The following is a 20,069-nucleotide window of genomic DNA, read 5'->3' on the forward strand; positions in this document are numbered from 1 at the left end:
AAGAAAAAGGGATTATTGCAGCCCCAGCCCACCCCCTCCCGCCCGTGGACCGATGTCACCATGGATTTTATCACGGACTTACCTCCCAGCCAAGGGAAAACTGTCATTTGGGTAGTAGTGGATGCATTTTCCAAGCAAGCCCATTCCGTCCCTTGTGCTGGCCTGCCCTCGGCGGCCAAATTGGCCTCGATGTTCGTGACCCACATAATACGCCTACATGGGATCCCGGGGCGCGTGCTCATGGATCGGGGCCCCCAGTTCGTTGCCAAGTTCTGGCGGGAGCTCTTGAAACTGTTGGGGGTGGAGCAAGCCTTAACTTCGGGCTACCACCCGGAATCGAATGGCCAGACTGAAAGAGTGAACCAAATCCTTGAACAATACCTGCGCTGTTTTATTAACCACCAGCAAAATGATTGGGTTGTCCTGCTGCCACTGGCTGAATTTGCCTATAATAACGGGGCCCATGCCTCCACGGGTGTGTCACCTTTTAAGGTGGTGTACGGTACTGACTTGGTGGCGGCCCCCACCTGGGAGTTGAGCTCATCCGAGGCCCCTGAAGTCACCAAATGGGCAGAGACTATTAGTGCCGGGTGGCCAGTGATCGTTACAAGCCTAAAAGACGCAAAACAGGCTTATAAAACCCAGGCAGATAAGAAACGGGCACCTGCGCCTGCGTGGAAAGTGGGGGACTTGGCTTATTTGTCTACAAAGAACTTACGTTGCCAACAAAAGTCCAAGAAACTCGGCCCCAGATATGTGGGGCCCTTCCCGGTTGTGAAACTTATTAATGCTGTAACTGTAGAACTGTCTTTGCCAAAAACTTACAGGAATGTGCATCCGGTTTTTCATTCCAGCCTGCTGCGGAGAGCCCCTGCCCCGGACGTGTGGCACCCCCCACCAGCTACACCGGTGCTAATTTACATCGATAAAGACACCCACTATGAAGTCAACCAGATTTTGGACTCTCGTGTGCACAAGGGTCGTCTCCAATATTTGGTTGATTGGAAGGATTTCCCCTCAGGGGACAAGGAGTGGGTTGAGGCTGCAAATGTTAAAGCACCCCGTCTTCTCCGGGCGTTCCACCGAGCATTCCCCGACTGCCCTCGCCCTGTCGATGCGGGCTAGAAGAGGGAGGGGAGTTTTTTTTAATGTGGAGGGATGTCAGGATTGTAGAATCTCTGTCATAAATTAGCTTGAGTTCCTCCATGTCAGTTATATTGCTTTATATTGGTTGGCGCCTGCTTGCCCCAGGCCATGTAGTTTGTTAGCTATAAAAGTGAATAGTGTTGTTATGTTAACCTTATCTTGTTGCGGGCTCTTGGGAGTGTTGTCACCTCTTCAAGGTTGTGAGAATGAAATCCTGTTTTCTTTACACATATGTCTTTTCTCTTGCTCCCCCCTCCCTTGGGAACTGTCAAGCTTTGGGCGGGAGAAATGTATTGATAAGCTGAGGCAAATCTGAACTCTGGTCAGATTTGACTTTTCAGTCCCTTGCGTATAGTACTTTTCAATAAAGCTTTCTTTTATTTAGAAGCCTGTTGTGAGTTTCCTGTACGTTTGACAGGGGGAACAGCAGAGATGCAGGGAGCCCATCCTCTCAGCTGTTTCCCTGGTCTTCCTAGTTCTCAGAAACGAGGGGGTGGGGGTTGGAGAGGGTTTTTTTTTTTTTTTCCCAGATTATTTTGGGATGCTGAAATATACACAAAAATACCAACAGAGTATTTTGAGGGTATATTTTCCGCTTAGTAAAGTCTGAATACATACCTTTAGTATTCAACTAGAATGGGTAATACATGGGAAGATAAACAGCTGATTGCTTGACATAGGGAAAGAAGAAGACAGAGAAAATTGGGTGATAGTTTGTAATAGTGTACATTTTTAATTAATTTAACTAACTTTTATATTGTATTTTATCCTATTTATGTATTTTCTTTTGTTGTTACCACCCTAAGTCCCCAGAGAGGGGGTGGGTAATAAATATAAATAAAAGGCTGTTTGCCAAAAAATGAAGGTTTTAGTGGTAAGATTTCTATTGCAGCTAGATTCCACATCTCCCAGATGACAGAAACTTAAAAAAAACAAAACAGGAATACCATCAAAATGTAGAATGCAAATTAAATAGTTCTGAGTTGAAATTGTTTTATCACAGGTTAGTGTCAATTATCTGAAATCATTGAAAGGATGACCCCTAACTATATTTTTTTGAAGTCAGACTTTAATTATGTAATCAATTTATTATAGGAACAAAGAGAAAGAAACTATTTCAATGGAAGAAAATCTATCAAAGAAAATCTTTCAGTCTAGATTTGTCCAATATTAAAATTTCCTACTAAATCAAATAGCCTTGTTTTTCCTCTGTAGGGTATTAATCTTTTCTGTTAATATGTTGTCACTACAGCACAGCCCTGACTGAAAGAACCAAGAGCACTGCAGGAGGCTGCGGTGTTATGATTAGTCCTTCCATGAGCCATGATGAATGGGAAAGACATGCAGGATCATCTATTAAGTACAGCATCTGGGTACTGAAGCATAGCTTGTGCATCCCAGGTGCTTTTAATTACTCTTCTGTTTCCACTGTGGAAGCTACCTTTTCCCGGCCCCCTTTGTTGAATTAGGACGCTAGTGTCTTTTAAACTGGCCAGCAGGTGACACTGTATTATAAAATGTGCTAACTATCTGTACCACAGTCTTCAACACATTTCTTTGGAGTTCCTTCTGTCATAATGTGAACAAATCATTTACCCGGATGAGTAAATTGTGCATAATAAAATCCAAGAAATTAAGATTTGGCCTCTAATCTATTCATGATCAAGACATGCTTATGATCACTCTCTAAATTTATACTTGTTGCATATCCTACAAAATACTGCATTCTTTTTTTCTTTTCTTTTTCCAACTGTTTTGGTATTAGGTTGCTAGTCTCCTTTCCTGTGGAGTCAGAGTAAATGATTAGTGTAAGCAGGAAACAGTCTAACCAAGGTAGAATAGAAATATAAAACTTTTACCCATACTGCTGGATTCTAGTTTAAACAAATTTGACTCTGCCAGTACAAGCCTGGTGGAACACAACATACACACAGTTCCCCACACCGAGAAGGGCTTTGGACTCCTGTAACTTGAATATCAAATAGTTTTTGAAATGTGGGATAGCTTCAAGAGTACCTTATAAAATGACATTATAGGTAAATTTCCGCATGTGTACTGAGCTGTTAGGTTTGTATTCTCTAAGTTAGCTTCTGATTTTCATTGTACATTATACTAACAACACTGAAACTGTATGTGGGGAGGGGCTTACTGATCTGCAATCATGGATTTTTGGGGGGTGGAGGAATCATTTTGATAAGACCTTGGTGCATAAATAGCTTAGCATTTAAAAAAAACAATTTCTTACTAGTTTTGATTATAGCGTGATGTTAAAGAATCTCAGGTGAGCTGTGGAGGTAGCACTGCTCTCGGGCATGAAAGTGCCTCTGAGAATGCACAGAGAGCCTATACCAATGCCAGCTCTACCATTCTGCAGCTGAAAGGCAGAACTCTCCTCTGGTTATTGATGGGTGCTGCTGCTCTCATTCCCCTTTAAAACACAAAAGTCCAGCATTTCTCTGCCCAATGCAATGAAATCACTGTGTAGTTCAGGGGGACAGATCCTGAAAGTCACAGATTAGAACAGTGGTTCTCAACCTTCCTAATGTCGTGACCTTTTAATACAGTTCTTCATGTTGTGGTGACCCCCAACCATAAAATTATGCAAGTGTTCTTTCACAGAAATTAAACCAATACTGACCAATGGCATGAAGATCCATTGTTCATGATTGTATATACATTGGTTTTTTTTCTGAGGTTTCTCTCTTTTCCACTGCTCCAGACAGACAAATGCTCTATCTCAATCTACCCCGGCCAAGCTGCTCACCCTGCCGCAACCCCTGTGAAAGGGTTGTTCGACCCCCAAAGGGACCCTGACCCCCAGGTTGAGAACCACTGGATTAGAACGATCTGGATCTGAATTGCAAGGAAAGGCAGTAGGTGGATAAAACAGTTTTCAAGCTTGCACCAAGACTTTGGTACACAAGTTGTGTTTGCAGACATGGCTTTAACAAGTTTACGCTGATAGGAGAAGTGCAGCAGAAGTTTTAATTAACCAGTCTTGAATTTTTGGAACAAATTTCATGAAATATTTGTATCCTACCTTTTCCTACAGATTCAAGGCTAAGAAATGCTAACAGACATAAAATATAATATGTTCTGGGAGTGGGGGGAGTTGTAATAAAAACATGAGCCAGTCTTGGAACAGTACAGTAAAATGCTATATTAATTCCACCATATCACCCAATAAATGTTTAACACATTTTTAAATCAGAGAAAAATTAATTCCCACTTATTCGGGAAACCCTTCCACAGCTGTCCCAGGGCTTCACAAGACCCTGATTAAGAAAGCCTGCTTTAAAGTTATGACATGGGGAAGTGGGTGAGTAGCCACCTTCCAAAAGCAAAGGGGATATGGGTGTTCCACATCCAGAAACCATGTCCATGACCCAGTCAGGGAGCGCCATAGTGAACTTTACATCTCTAGCACACCGGGAGACAGCCCACCACATAATTAACTGAATTGGTCCATGAACACAACAGGATTCATGTACGTTCGAGGCTTGTGCCACCCCTCGACCTGCGAACCTTCACAAGCCTCAATTATTCAGGTTCATGCCAACCGTTAATTTGCACCAGTTGCTTGGATCATAGAATCATAGAGTTGGAAGGGGCCATACAGGCCATCTAGTCCAACCCCCTGCTCAACGCAGGACTAGCCCTAAGCTTGTGCTATCAGCATTATATGGATTATATGGATTGTGCTATCAGCATTATATACTTCTGGACTACCAGTGGTTTAGTTGCCTGTGTAGGTACAGTCTCCTTGAGGGGTTGAATATGTGCATTAGGAATTGCCCTTTGAATGTCTAGTCTACCAAAATGACTGATTGTATTTGGGGAGTACAATGAAGTTGTTTTCCATATTCTTGAATCTTTCTTTCTGTTAAGTGTGTATGATTGGTTAAATAGTATTCATTTTTGCAACATGTTACTTTAAGCTGTTTAAAATTTTAAACAAAATATGGCTTAAGTGTTGGCTGTAGATGGTTCTAGCTGCCTCAGTGTCAGGGTTTTAGAGGGGGGGCGGTATTGACCTACCACAGCTCTGTCAACTGGTGTGCATTTCTGAACAGTCAATTAGAAATGCGTGAAATGGCAGCGGAAATGTATCATTAACATTTCTTTTTTGCAAACAGCTGCAGAAATACAAAGAGTACTGAATCAACTTGGAACACCACAAGACACACATGAATTGCGGCAGCAGCTGTAAGTGCTTCATATGGCGACCTTTCATTTAACTGCATTGTGAATACCACCTCTGTGTGTGTGGATGATGTTTAACCAAAATGCTTTGCATCTTTCAAGAGCCTGAGAATAGGAAAGGAGGGGGAAAGCAATACTTATCTGCTCATTGACTCATTAACCTGACTATTTTTGGCACTATTAAACATCCAGGTGGTATTTGAAGTAAGATAATGCAGAGGTACCAAAAGTTACTAAGTTTATATTTCTCTTCCTGCCTTCTGGATGTAGGCTTTCAAGAGGGGAGCAACAAGTCGGATCTGATAGGTTAATGCAAAAGTATAGTTTGAGAAATACAGCCCAATGTACTATAGAGGGGGAGAAATATAAAACTATGTGGGAAAGGTTTGCTTCAGGAAGGGCTGGCATCTGTTCAGCTGCTCTGTCTAGTGCATACAATGGCTGTGCAGGTATGTTGCTAAGTTGGGAAAAATTTGACTAAGGTACAGAATTATATGTATTGCGTCATGGATTTTTCAGTACAAATGGGTTTCGTACCCTGCTTCTGTTGTACCAGAAACCACCCTCCCCATGAAGCTGAAATGAAAGAAGGAAGTGAAAGTGGTTATGTCACTTCAGAGGCTCTAAGTGGCCTGATGGCTAACTTTTACTGTGTAGTGGTCATTGAGGGCCTTATTTTAATGCATGAAGCATGCCCTTCTTAAGCCATGGACCGGCTTCCTCTATGGTAGACCCAGGAGAGATACATGATCATCATGTATGATCACCATTCCAAATTAAACTATTGCATTCTCCATGAAACAATATATTGTTATAATATATAATATAATATTCATACAGGAAATAGAAACTTCTTTGTCTTGCTTTTCTTCTAAGGGGGAATCTGTAAACCTTTCTAAAGTTCTTGTTTCACATACAATGGGGAACTTTTTTCAGTTGAATACCGTCCTTTTCCTTCCCCTTTGACACAATCAATATTTTAAATTGTAAATGACAGCCCACTTCTTCTACAGCTGATCATTTTCAAGGACTGCAATATTCAAGTCTGACCCAACCCTTCATTTGTAAAGGCAGTAAAGGCAGTAAAACTGATAAATATTATTTAGTTAATTGTCCCTCTTCTGAACTTTATCTGCTAGGGAATAGTAATGTGAATGTGTTGCAGGTAAGCTAGTAGCTAAATTATTAATTTTACATTTTAGACAACAGAAACAACAATATACAAACCAACTTGCCAAAGAGACTGACAAATATATTAAAGAGTTTGGATCTCTGCCTTCAGTAAATGAACAGGTATAAAACTGCTTTTTAAAAATCAATTAAAATTACAAAGTTTTTCAATGATGTCTTCAGATAACTAATCATAGCTAATTGTTGGAATCTGATGCTGTTTCATATAATTCAGAGACAAAGCATTTCTGAGCCACTAGGATTATAGGATGGTACAGGCATATGGCTTATGATCATTTAACTATGTTGACTGCTATCCAGTGCACAGTAAGGTAATCCTATTGACTGTGGTAGGATTTAAGGAGCTTAACTCATTGTGCAGGACTGCAGCCTTTTCTGTACTTGAAACATATTATTGGTCACAAAACACAATGAAAGTACTTTCCAAACACCCCTTAAAATTGTTTTGCTCAAACCAGCCAACCCAACTGTACTTCGGGGTATATGTGTTTTTTTAGAATAAGAGATAAACGGAAGATTTCGAAGAAATCCAGATCTTTGGCACTTGCTCCAGATCTGCCCATTTGTTCTGGGGCCTCCTTAGTGCTCCTTCTATTCCATGTTTGCTCAGTGGGATTTGAAAGTAACAGTAGATATTTGTCAAGTGACTATTGATATTGGTCCTAGCAACTTACAGTAGCGATCCCCAACCTGTGGGCTGCGGACCACATGTGGTCCTTCGACTAATTGGAGGTGGGCCCCGAAAGATGCCTTCTCCCCCCCCCCCGGCCCTTTACTTCATCCCCCCAGCCCTTTACAACATACTTCATTGTTGTGGCGTGTCTGTATCTTATTTTGAAGGGATGTTTAAGCATTACCATAGCGATCAGAGAGCGTTAGGGCAGTGGTTGAGAGTAGAGGAATAAACTACCCCCCCCCCGCACCGGGCCTCAGTAAAAGGCGTTGAGTGGTCCCTGGCGATAAAAAGGTTGGGGACCACTGACTTACAGCTTGAAATTTGGTCCTTTGGGTAAAGGTGCAGAAGGCCATAGCTGTGTTCTGTATCCTCCCATCCATCCAGTCTAGTAACCAGACTGATGCAAACATGTTCTTTCTAGTATGTTCTGAAAACTGAACAGGAGCATGCTTATGTTCCCTTTACTTGCAATTTTCAGCTGAAAATAGGAGCCCATTCACTCAGCAGTGATTCATATTTCATTATGAATCATTTCCTGTTGGTTCCATGCCTTCCTGAAAGACCAGGTTGGGTGGTGGCAAGATTTTGGAGATGTGGAGATCCCAAAGTTCAAATCCTTGCTTGTTTTGTGGCCTTGGAGAAGTCACTGATCTTCCTGCCTGCATATTATCGTAATCCATCACTGTGGGTGGCTGCAAAATGTATAGGATACAAAGCCACCAAGTTGGTGTCAGCTCTGCTGTGATCAGCCATGTTCATAATCACTCATTGTTCTCTTCCACTTTATTAGATTTTCACTATGATCCATTCACGGTGAATTATGCTGATGTGCAACACCTTGATATGTTCAGAAAGAGGAGCATTGATGATATGTAGTTCTGGCAAGATGTCTCTCATAATGTTTTCATTTATGAGGCACTACTCATTCATGTGGTCTCCAGGGAAATAAAGGGCATCTATAACTTTTTAAATATAAATTTGCTGTTTCGGCTGCACTGAACCCTGAAGGGTTGGTAATCCTCAGACCAAAGCTCCAAAGAATTATTTATAATTTCTCCTGATTCAGTAGATTCTTCCCCCCCCCTTGCTATTTAGCGTCAAAGAAAAATACAGAAGGACCGACTTGTGAATGAGTTTACTACAGCACTTACCAACTTCCAACGAGTCCAACGTCAAGCTGCTGAGAGAGAGAGGGAATTTGTAGCAAGAGTACGAGCAAGTTCCAGGGTATCGGTAAGCATAGCCTGAAATGTTACCAGTGGTAGAAAAAAGGGCAAAGATATTCATATATGTTTCGGACAGCTTTTCACAACAGCCATTTACATTTGGGGGATGGGGAAGGGCAGAATAATGTACACCATTTGTGAAATGCAATGGTTTTTGTGTCTGTAGCAACAAGCGCTGTGGGATTTTTGTGAAATACCAACTGGCTAATTATTTGGTCCTGTTTTAGCTAGTTTCCCTTTGTAATGCTCACAGGGATAGCTGAATTGAGCAGGGCAGGGGAACAAAATAGGGGCTGTGCCATGTGAAAAGGGAATGCATGGTCCAGGAGTTGTGCTCAAATACATATTGCCAGAAGATCCATTTCGCTGTTTGTACGTACACAAATCCCTTATGCTCATAAGTTGGTTTTAATTTAGAAACTGATTTGCCTGATTTGTTATAGAAGCTGTAAAGCTATTTTCTTCTTAATTTTTCAGGGGGGTGCTACTGAGGAGAGTAACAGAGAAGGAACACTAGTATCTTGGGAGAGGTAAAGTGTGCAAGAAAGCCTGACAATGAGCTTTGTTAAATTATATATATAATTCTTTGTGTGGCAGAGAAGAGGGGCTAGTGGCAACTCTAAAAAGTTTGTAGGCCACTGGTAGCCAATTTATTCTTTTTTTAAAAGGGAATATTGGCATTCTTGGCAGCCTGACTTCCTGCTTTAAATACTTAATGTACAGTTTAAGAAGATAGATGCTCATACCGAACTTTGTATTTCTCACATGCCATCACTGATGTTTTGGAAAGCAAAAATGCTAAAGCATGGAGAGTTTGGCTGCAGCAATCACATTGCCACCTATGGAAATTGCCCATGAAAACTCACTGTGCTCCATTTTTTATACTTCATGTGATTGTGGGTTTATAGAGACTTGTGTTTTATACATTCTATTTTTCCATTTCATTTTTTTGGGGGGAGGGCTGTTGAAATGCATTGGTTTACAGTAAAAGTTAAAACATGAAAGCCAACACAGAATAACTTATTGGGCTATTCTTTGTCATAATGTGCATCCAAAAGACGTCAGCATTGGTTAAATCCAGAAATCATAGTTTCCTAAAGAGAAGTGATAGGCATATGAAGACTTCATGGACAGAAGGACAGTAGAGAAACAGGGAAAGATCTCCCACCAGGGATATGTGTTTCAAAAAGTGCAGCTGGAGCAGAGCTTTGTTTTCTACATTTTGGCTCATTGCATCCTATGTTCTGCTGGGATAGCACTGAAAGTAGCATGGCAAAGGAATGAAATTCCACCTCCAGTTGAGAGCAGTCTGTGTGAGCTCCACACATCATAGAGAGGCCCCATTTGCCTGAGGGTGGGAAAAAATCACCCCAGTGGTCTATTTCAGCTTCACCCCAACTGACTCTGTGGGACTGGGAAAAAGAAGTAGACAACATTTACCAGTTAAAATTGCTATTGACTTCCATGTTAGCCCCTACTCCTACCCATCTAATGCCATGCAGCTGCGGGTTTTAAGTATTACCTCACTTATTCAGTGTCAGAACTTTAATGACCGGGGGTGGGGGGAGCTGGCTCACGACTTGATCAAGATTTATAAAAAAGGGACACATGAAGCTCCCTTACCCTGAGTCAGAACACTGATGTTTCAAGGTCAGTATCCGGTACTCTAGCAGCAGATCTTCAGGGCCTCAGGTCTTTCACATCACTTATCTGATCTTTTTACTGGTGATGCCAGATTATTGAACCTAGCACATTCTGCATACAAAGAACATTCTTTGCCACTGAGCCATGTTCCCTATAATGTTGGCGATCTCCCCCTGCTCACTTCCCCAATTGCTAGGTTGTCTATGTGGTCTGTCGTATTGCATGTAAAGCAATTTACCCATAGGAGAACTGAGCATTTTATGTATACGCTTACAGCCAAACTCAAAGTCAAGTGCTAGATGAAGAAATCACAGAAGATGATCTTCGTCTCATTGAGGAGAGAGAAACCGCCATCAGGCAGCTTGAGGTAAGCCTCCCAACAACAGTGATGTCAAAAATACTTTTTCTTCCTTTTTCTAGGAGAAAAATTCTAGTCTGTGGTTTTTTGTGCTGCTTGCCCTTATCTTCCTGGCTGGATTGAATCTATCTGTACAGCTTGTTTTGGACAGCAGGTGGCAATGCTTGCATTTTACAGAGTGGAAAATGGAGAGCTGCTTCCCCCAGTGTTCAGTGTGTTGAGTTCTTTTAAAAATGCCTAGTGGCCTATCAGCTTCCCTCTCAAGTAGGAGGGAAGAAAAAGTCCAACATATAAATGAATAGATAAGTTTCAATGCTCTGTAAATAGAGCCCCCCAGCCTTACATGCATTTTTCAGCAACAAACCTGTGGATATCCCTGAAGTGTATGCACAACAGGAAACTGTTAGCTGTTTTCTGAATGTGACTTTAGTATGTGGATGTCTTCTAAAAAACACTGGTCAAAACCTAGATTAGAGATGTACTACAAAAAAATGTATGAGCCTCTTGTGGCGCAGAGTGGTAAGGCAGCCGTCTGAAAACTTTGCCCAAGAGGCTGGGAGTTCAATCCCAGCAGCCGGCTCAAGGTTGACTCAGCCTTCCATCCTTCCGAGGTTGGTAAAATGAGTACCCAGCTTGCTGGGGGGTAAACGGTAATGACTGGGGAAGGCACTGGCAAACCACCCTGTACTGAGTCTGCCATGAAAACGCTAGAGGGCGTCACCCCAAGGGTCAGACATGACTCGGTGCTTGCACAGGGGATACCTTTACCTTTACCTTACAAAAAAATGTAATTCTCTCTTTATTCTTTATTGTATGGAATGTGTAGAATGTAGCCAGGAGCACCTAAGATTGTCTGGCCGCCAGGCAAGAGATGTTCAGAGGGGGGTTGCCGTGGCCTGCCCCATGTCATTCCTTGGAGGTTGGTCTTCCAGGTGCTCACCAGTGTCAACCCTGCTTAGCTTCTGAGATGTGATGGGATTGTGCTTGCCTGGGCTATCCAGGTTGGGTTTTCTAGTTAGATATGTTCAGGGTGGTGAAAGGAAGTGGAAATGCCACCTGTCTCTGCGTCTCTCATGCTCTTCCGAAAGGGCCAGCCTGCTAGCCAGCTGAGGTACGTGCATCATGTCCAATGTGAAGTGCCCCTTCACAGACCTGCTGTTGGTGGTGTCTGTCTCTTGTAATCTCTGGCTCTGTAGGTAGTCATCCATCTTCCTCTTGCCACCTGTCCTATCTCCTTTCTCCATTCAACAACTTTGAAGACTGTTTTTCTATCTGTGCAAAGAACGGGTGGGTCTTGTATAAAACATATCTTCTGTATTTACAGGCAGATATTATGGATATCAATGAAATTTTTAAAGACCTGGGGATGATGATTCATGAACAGGGAGACATAATAGGTAAGCAGAGATCAGTGTTGGAGGGGGCAGCATGTCAACGTTTCTCATATGTCCACCCAATACTTTGGATACTCTGATTTTGCAGTCGCAGCAATCTGGCTACCAGCAATCTAGTAAGATCAAGTGTTGTTTACCAAGAATCTGAGTGCCTTGACTCTATATATGTTCCAGATTCTATGAGTTGAACACCAGGCTACAAAAAAGAGAAAATAATATTGCTGTTTCTTGAGCATGCTTTTGTTTCATTAGGGGATAGCCTGGCTTCATTTAGGGTTCTTCCACTGAAACTTGTCAGTGATCATGTTATGCCCACATTTCAGGATTTGAGGGAACTGTGTCAACTTCAGAGGACTTTTGCAGCATGTTTAGATGGAAGCAGTGGGGTGCGTAGGGAAAAGCTATAATGAAATACCCCATACAGGGTGAGGACTAATATCAGAGTAGGACTGGGGAGACCCAGATTCAGGTCTTTACTCAGCCATTGAAGTCCCCTGGGTGATCTTGGGCTAGCTGCACACTCTGGACTGTACATCTCACAGAGCTGTTGAGACTAGTAGAAAAGATCTTTTCCTGAAAGACATCTCAAGGAAGAGAACACTTCTCAGGAACTTCAAAACACAAAATTAAATTTAGTGTGCAGAGTTAGTGAGCAAGAAGTGTGTTGGGACCGCCACAATACTATATTGTAATAACTTTAGTCCAGAAAACAGGATCATCTTAATTTGGAGGAGGGGTTCTGTTTAGGGGCTCAGTTAGGTATTACAGCATGCATTTGTGGATCCCCCTCCCCCAGCATTGACCTGTGTATCCCCCAACTCCATCCCTGGAGACTGTTTTGGCATTTGAAAAGAGCTGGTGGTGAGGTGGAGTCAAGAGCACCAATTGCCCCCGTGTCTCCTAGCGGTATTTTCAAGTAGCTCAAGTTCAGCTATAAAGTAATGGTCAGATTTTGGCTGCTGTGAATTCTCCTTGTCCAGTGTTATTTCATTTGGAGTTGCAGAATAATAAATCTGACTTGCCAGATGTCCGAATAAGGGTGGAACTGTACTCTGTGAAGAAGACAGAGCCACTACTGAAAAGAGCTGGCCTGTGATGCTCTCTTCCTCAGCAATATCTAGTTCAACTGTTTTCATGTTCTGATGTTGGCCCTGGCCAACAGTGATTGGGTAGGACCTACACCTCTTTGCACACCCCACCCCTGTTTCCTAAGGGCTAGTTCAGTGATTCTGGGGCCCTGGGCAAAAATCAAAGATGAGTGTCCCCCTCCATCTCCATTTGTACCATTATGTATCTGTGAATTCTTTGCAGTGGAAGCAGCACTGGGTGGAGTTCATTGTGAGGACAGCTGCTGTATGGGCTGTGGGCGAGCATTTGTGTGCTTACTGCCTTCTTCCCACACAGCTGCCAACTGATCATACAGCAACGGAGGCTGGCTTAGACACATGCGCTTTACCATCAAGGCAAGGCTGGGTTACGGAAGGCAGAGTGCTGCACGACATCACCTCCACCCTTTGTATCGCTTCAGGGCAGCTACAGGGTAGCTAGGCCCATCCAGAGCACACAGTAGGGGGTTTTGAGAGGGGGGGGGCGGTCTCTCCTCCTTGCTGTGGCCTATCAAACTGAGATAGCATGGGCTCCCAACGGGGAAAGCCGCTTGTGGGCTCCTTAAACCTCCCCCCCTCACCCTTGCAGGCGGCAGGAAGAAAGCTACCTGCTGCCTGTTGCATTCCATCATGCCACAGCCTTCACTGCTAGTTACAGTATAAATTGGTCATGTTGTTCTCATGAAAGTCCCAGAATAGTGCATTTCTTTTCCAGAGGGTTTATCATCTGGCTTCAGACAGATTTTAATATTCTTTTTCCCTCCCCAAAGATAGCATAGAGGCCAACGTAGAAACAGCCGAAGTCCATGTCCAGCAAGCAAATCAGCAGTTGTCTAGAGCAGCAGACTACCAGGTAAATATTATTGCAGGCAGCAGGATGGTGTTGCAGCACTTCCATCAGATGTATTAAAAGTGGAAGCTCTCTCAGTTTTAGATGTGGGGGAAGGGGGCTAATTTTCAGGATCCTCTTCTAGGCCATTGTTCTAATGGAGGTATTTGCCAGTAGTAACAAGGTTTGGATCATATCGTAGAAAATGACTATCTACCAAAAGTCAGCAAATATTTCATTAATAGCACTCTGCCACTTTTATTTTCATTTATCAAGCCCCGTGTTCTTAGCTGCATTTTGGTTATTTGGTGGATTCATTTTTGTGTCCCATGGCATTGTTGGCAGTAAGGGTTTTTTAAATTTTCCATCAAGTTTGCATGAAATTTTCAAGGATTGTATCATTCCAGGTATGAGTTGTGCAAAGCCTAATTCATGAAATCAGCAGTGGACCCTATTAAAAGACATAAATGAAACACACTGTTTAAAGGAAGTCACTGCTTCTTTGCAAAAAGTAGCTCTGAACATTAATAAATCTAGTTTACTTTAAATATCAGTCTCCTCAGAATTTAAGGCCTATCTATTTAAAAAATTAAATTAAAGTAACCTTAGCTGATAGTACTGAAATAAAAAGGAGCATTCTCTGAAACAGCTTAAGTTGGAATTATAAGTGCAAAGTCATTTAATGGCTTTTAACTGTAGTGTAATTGGGATTGAAGTCAAGATGCATGCTGGGTAAATGCTAACCTGCTTGACTGTCCTGGGCTCAGTAATGTCAGTACTTGATGTTATGAACGCTGTGGATCGCTCATAAAGCCATCTTGAAATGGGCTCCCCGAAAGGAACTCTGATGGTCAACCTCTCATTTATATTTATTAGTTAGATTTATGGACCTCAGCTCCTAGCAAGCTGGCTCACAGTGGTTCACAGAATTAATATAAAAACATAGAAACAAATCTCCCATAAAAACACCCAAATATTAACATCCTCCCCAATATATCTTCAACTATTCAATATTCAATCCTTACATTAAACACTAATTCAGTACATATTTTATTCTTTTTACTCCAACTTCCTTTTGATTTCCCAATAGTGAGCTTATTCTTTGATAGAGGAAGGAGAGTAAGGAATGTGGGTTTTAAATAATAGTGGATAGCTTTAACATTAAAATAGCATGATTCCTAATAGTTCCCCCATTAATAAGAATATGTTTGATCTTCAATTAAAAGTAAAACTTTATCTTTTCAGTTTTTCCAATCAGTTTAAATTATGACAAAGTTTTTCTTTAATATAGAACAAACTATGTGGATATTGCATTGGTCTTTATTGCACTGATATGAAGTGTGATGGAGCCTTCTTGTACTGGTGGTCAGTGCATTGGTGCATGCATAACTGCTCTGTAGTCTGGTCTGTTTTATGCATATGCTGCCTCTTCTTCCCCATCTGCAACAATTTGTACTGTCTCCAGACTCAAGACTAGGATTTATTTTTTTAGCTTCTTAACTGAGTCTCAAAGTGGATTATAAGATTAGGAAACAACAAATTTGAGGACCCATCTTCCCACACTAAACCCCAGCCTTTCCTCCATTTTGCCATCCTCATCACTTACTACTTTGTATTCTTTCCCCCAGCTGCTGCTGTTTCCCTAAAATTTCCTTTCATGACAAGATTGCCTGGAGCTAGGTCCAGATTCCTATAACCTTGTTGCCCCCCCCCCCCGCAGTGATTGTGACCTCGTGAAATTTTGCAAGTTAACTGCTGACCTTTTAAGACAAATTTTTGTTTTTTTTCTGCCCCAGAGTCTGTAGAAAAGTCCCCTCAGTCAAGTTTTGTGCATATTTTTTTGAACTTTTTGGGGCACTGTATTGAAAATTAAATTCATAACAGCCATAGAAGCAATGTAATATAGACCAGTGGTCCCCAACCTTTCTGAGGTTGGGGACCGGCAGGGCATCGGGGCGCGGCCCGCATCGGCCGCGCCCGCGGGACGCGCATCGGGCCGCGCCCGTGGGCCGTGCCCACGCATCGGGCCGCGCCCATCCATCGGGCCGCACCCGCGTGCTGCGCCAACGCATCGGGCCCCGCCCCGCGGGCCGCGCCCACGCATCGGGCCCTGCCCGCGTGCCACGCCCACGCATCGGGCCCCGCCCGCGTGCTGCGCCCACGCATCGGGCCCCGCCCGCACGGGCGCAGCCGGCCCTGATTCCCTCTCCCCGCCCTCCCACAGTAAGAAGCTTCCCAGGCTGCAAGCTTGCGGCCGGGGAAGTTTTTTACTGCGGGGGGGGGTGGGGAGAGGGAGCCGCGGCCCGGCGCCATAGCCTTCGCGGCCCGGCACCGGGCCGCGGCCCGCAGGTTGGGGACCACAATAAAAACATATAGGGGACTTCCTAAATGTTTTTAGAGACATTAAAATGACAACCTGGTTTCCTTTATAGAAAAAAATGTCTTCCTGAACAATTGGCCAAATGCCAAGATAGCAGTCACAGGAAATATATGCTCCTGGTTTCTCTCTCTCTCTCTCTCTTTTTTTCCTAGAGGAGAAACAGGAAAGGAAGAAGAGTGCTTTTCCCCACCCCTCCCAATTTTTCTGTTATCCCTCTTCCAGTTCAGTGTGTTACTTCTTGGAGAAAACGGTATAAATCAGTCATGTGCAATGGGGTACATCAGGGCTGCTGCAGACAACATTGTGTTAATGGGATGCTGCCTTTATGGTATAGTAGCCATTCCATATTTGATGCTGCAGGCCTAGCTGTTATCAACAGCATATGAGGTGGTAGACTAGTCTCTGGACCGGAGCAGCTGAAAACTAGGTGAGGGCTCACTTGACTGAATGGTTAATACTTGTTTTAAAAGAAATCCTTCTTTCACTGCAGTTGGAAACTGGAGGTCAGGGGGAAGGATAATATAGTGAATACTAAGCCTGGACACTTTGTGAGACCGCTCTCCAGACCCAAGTTCACCACTTCATATGCTCGGTGGGAGAACTAAGCCGAGGTTGGCAAGTGCTGGTATGTTTTGTGTTCAGGTCCCAACTACTCCATGCTAACAATTTCCTTCTTTTTTTGCCTCTGCAGCGCAAGTCCCGTAAGAAAATGTGTATCTTAATTATTGTACTCACCGTAGGAATAACCATCCTTGGCCTAATCATATGGGGAGCAGTAAAATCAAGTTAAGCAGGAGAATTTCTACAGTTGTCTCATTGTGAAGCTGTTCAGTAAATGATGGATCCATCTTTATCACTTCTGCTTTTCTACAGAATGCATTAAAAAAAATCAAGCCATGCTTCCCCTTCTCCTTTCAGCTTGCACAGTAAAGTTTACTGAATTTATTGCACCATTGAATGCAGCGGCGTACCTTGCCAGCACTTAACCTGGGGGGGGGGGGCTACTTCTTGTCCATACCTGCCATATCTGTCGTCTTTTCCTTTTGCCTCCAGGCCAAGTTGCGATGGTTATGTGATACCCAGCTGTTATGGTGCAGGGATGAACTTTTGCTCAAATGGTGCGAGCTTGCAGACACGGATATGCATAGTCTTGCACACTTTAAAGGCTTTGAGCAAGGCTGTTCAGTTGTGTCTTTCGAAGGTCTCACTGAGGAGCTTAAAAAGCAATGTGAAGGGTCTAAATTGTAATAATTCAGCATCCAGCCAATTCCTAACCTATAGCTTCAACAGCTCAACTTGATTTCTTGTAACAAATCATGAATTACTCTGTATATGTATATGTAGTCTGAAACTTTTAATATCTTACCTACTTTAAGCAGTTGAGTATGCTTCTCTAACAATTCCTTTCATGCACAAGGTCTGTCCACCCCTATTTGTATGTACAGTTCAAATCTGATAGGTTGCTGGCAGCTATATTCTCTTTCTAATATTGCTGAAACTTTTTGATTAATTCAGCTGTTTTTGTTTTTCACTCTTTTCATATTTTGATATAAATCAGGTTTTGGATCTTTGGCAAGGTCGAATCTGATAACGGGCTTGGTTGTTATGCTTATCTTTAAGACTTTGGGACATATTTAAAGTTAGTATACGTAACTTATGCATCCATCAGATGTTTGATGGCTATGGGCAAGACTAATACCTGTGAAATGGCTAATAACAAATGTGACTTTTTGGGACTCTTTAATTTGAGCTGCCAAATAATGTGTATCTAATGGTTTTAAATAATTTTCTCTGATCTTTGTACATGGTGGTGGTTTTGCTAACATCCTAAACCTAATTCTGATTGAATGTCAGAAAGCCCTAGCCTATACACATAATAAAACCAGTGGGGAAGTTGAGTTTTTAATAAGAAATTAATTCTCTTTCCCCTTGGTGTATAAGCACGAAGTCCTGAACAACTTTTCGGAAGTTCTGTCTTCCAAACAATTACATTCAATTTAATTATCTCAAATCTTGGAGGTATTAAGAACTTGGGCCTTATGCCATTTTGTACTAACACATGTTGGGAAAGTAATATGAAGGTATTTGCCAGCTAATCGGTTTTGCCTTTTTTTAAAAAAATGTTATTGAACAACTATTTACTATATAAATATTACTTATGTCTTATGAATTTTGTACAGCAGTTTGATAAAGAAGCAGCATTTACATGATAAGCTCTGAGACTGGTGATTTGGGAAGGACTAAAACTCTACAGGCTAATTTAGATGGCACAATCAAAATAAAGATAGTTTGAAGGTGAATATTTTCTCTTGCTTCATTTCTTTATTTGCAACTAATGCCTTGAGGTTTCAAGGGGATGAATTTATAGACTGCAGTGCTGGAAACTAATCTACAGACTGTATGTATTGGCTGAAGCCCTGAGCCATGGGGTTTTTGGAAATCTTTCCAAAACCTTTCCCCCACTCTCCCTTGATCATTAGCACATAAGCTATTTGAAATGAACATGGGGATGGGGAACATCAGACTGCAGACAGGCTAAATCGTTCCATGGCTTTGATGATGTGAAATGCCCAGCCTGCCCATGATGATACATGTCTTGAGTCTGCTGCTGATTTACTTGGTCAGTTGCTACAGATTCATTAAATATATTCTCTCCCCACTGTGTCCCCCCACCCACCCACCAACCCAAGTGCCCTCTTGTCCTTAGATGTATATGAGAATAATTTGCTCACATTATTTTTTTCCCCATGGGATCATTATTCACGGTCCTAAGAATAACAAATTGTGTCAGCTGTAATACTGGGGTTAAGAGTTAGAGAGGTCTAATTCTTTTCTATGTCACTGTAGGGCAATTATACACTCAAAGTGGATGAGGGGGAGTATGAAACCTCATGAGTAGGCTTGTTCCTGTTTCTTCTCACAGATATGTTTCCTAGGGGGAAAGGTGTGTTTAAATTTTGCAGCTAAGTTTTTAAAAATTAATTCTAGATTGATTGAGTTTAGTGGCTACTAGCTTTGTGGCTAAGTGTGTCTGATGAGAGAGATTTGGTTATGGACCTGGTACTATGGGGAGGATGGCATCCATCTCAGTCCTTTGTGTACGGGGGAACTGTGGTTTGGGGAAAGCAAACTCTATTCTAGAGTGGTCAGTCTTCACTGCTTCCCCCCAATGCTGGGTTAGCCACTCATATATTCATATCAAAAATAAGAGGTACAGTGCCCTGCATAGACATGGTTGGAAAAGGTGGGAAGAGGTCTGCGAGATTAACTCCCACAAGTTAAACCTGAGTTGGCAGAGGTAGTTTTGGATGTCATATTTAGTATGCCAGGATTAGTAATACAAGGACATTTCAGCTTTCACTGTGAGGCCTTAAGACGGACAACTCAAATGTTTGGCTTCTACAAGTTTGTCCTGTATACATACATTTCCCTCTGCATTAAGGAATTTTGGAAATGCTATTTCAAGTACTACAGCCATCTGAAGTCAGACTAATATCTGCCACAAACAATATTTTTGCATAATTTCACCTATGTGGTTGAATTTCCTCTCCAGGTAAATTTAAGACTGTGTTTATATATTTTATTTCTAATGACTTTATTTTTTGATCTTTGAGACTCTTGCAGTCAAAAAAGAGCCAGTAAGTATAAATGCTCATAAAGGGACTTGTTGTACAAAGACTTCTTTTTTTCTATGACAAAATGTATAAATTGGGGCTGTAACCCTATTCTGCTTATCTAGTTTGAAAAACTAATACCTGGCTTTTCAATACCAGAAGGAATCTCAAAGTGGCTTACAATTCCCCACCCTCTCCCCACAACAGACATCCTGTGAAATAGGTAGGACTGAGAGCTCGGAAAGAACTGAATGGCTAAAGATCACCCGGCTGGCTGTTTATTTGATTGTTTGATTTTATAT

The 20,069-nt window shown here is 42.3% G+C and overlaps 1 protein-coding gene across 2 annotated transcripts in view; it reads left to right on the forward strand.

Annotated features, from left to right (window-relative positions):
• STX7 (syntaxin 7) overlaps window positions 1-18,453 on the forward strand; it is a 38,500-nt gene extending 20,047 nt beyond the window's left edge. For both annotated transcript variants that reach the window (XM_077352718.1, XM_077352707.1), the window contains 8 exons: window positions 5,283-5,352; window positions 6,552-6,642; window positions 8,312-8,449; window positions 8,920-8,972; window positions 10,363-10,453; window positions 11,769-11,841; window positions 13,715-13,797; window positions 16,845-18,453. In XM_077352718.1, coding sequence (XP_077208833.1) covers window positions 5,283-5,352; window positions 6,552-6,642; window positions 8,312-8,449; window positions 8,920-8,972; window positions 10,363-10,453; window positions 11,769-11,841; window positions 13,715-13,797; window positions 16,845-16,943 — 698 coding nt within the window. In that variant the 3' untranslated portion in view covers window positions 16,944-18,453. The remainder of the gene's footprint in view (window positions 1-5,282; window positions 5,353-6,551; window positions 6,643-8,311; window positions 8,450-8,919; window positions 8,973-10,362; window positions 10,454-11,768; window positions 11,842-13,714; window positions 13,798-16,844) is intronic.
• The last annotated feature ends 1,616 nt before the right edge of the window (window positions 18,454-20,069 follow it).

Source organism: Paroedura picta, chromosome 1 (assembly GCF_049243985.1).
Source record: "Paroedura picta isolate Pp20150507F chromosome 1, Ppicta_v3.0, whole genome shotgun sequence".
Lineage (NCBI taxonomy): Eukaryota > Metazoa > Chordata > Lepidosauria > Squamata > Gekkonidae > Paroedura > Paroedura picta.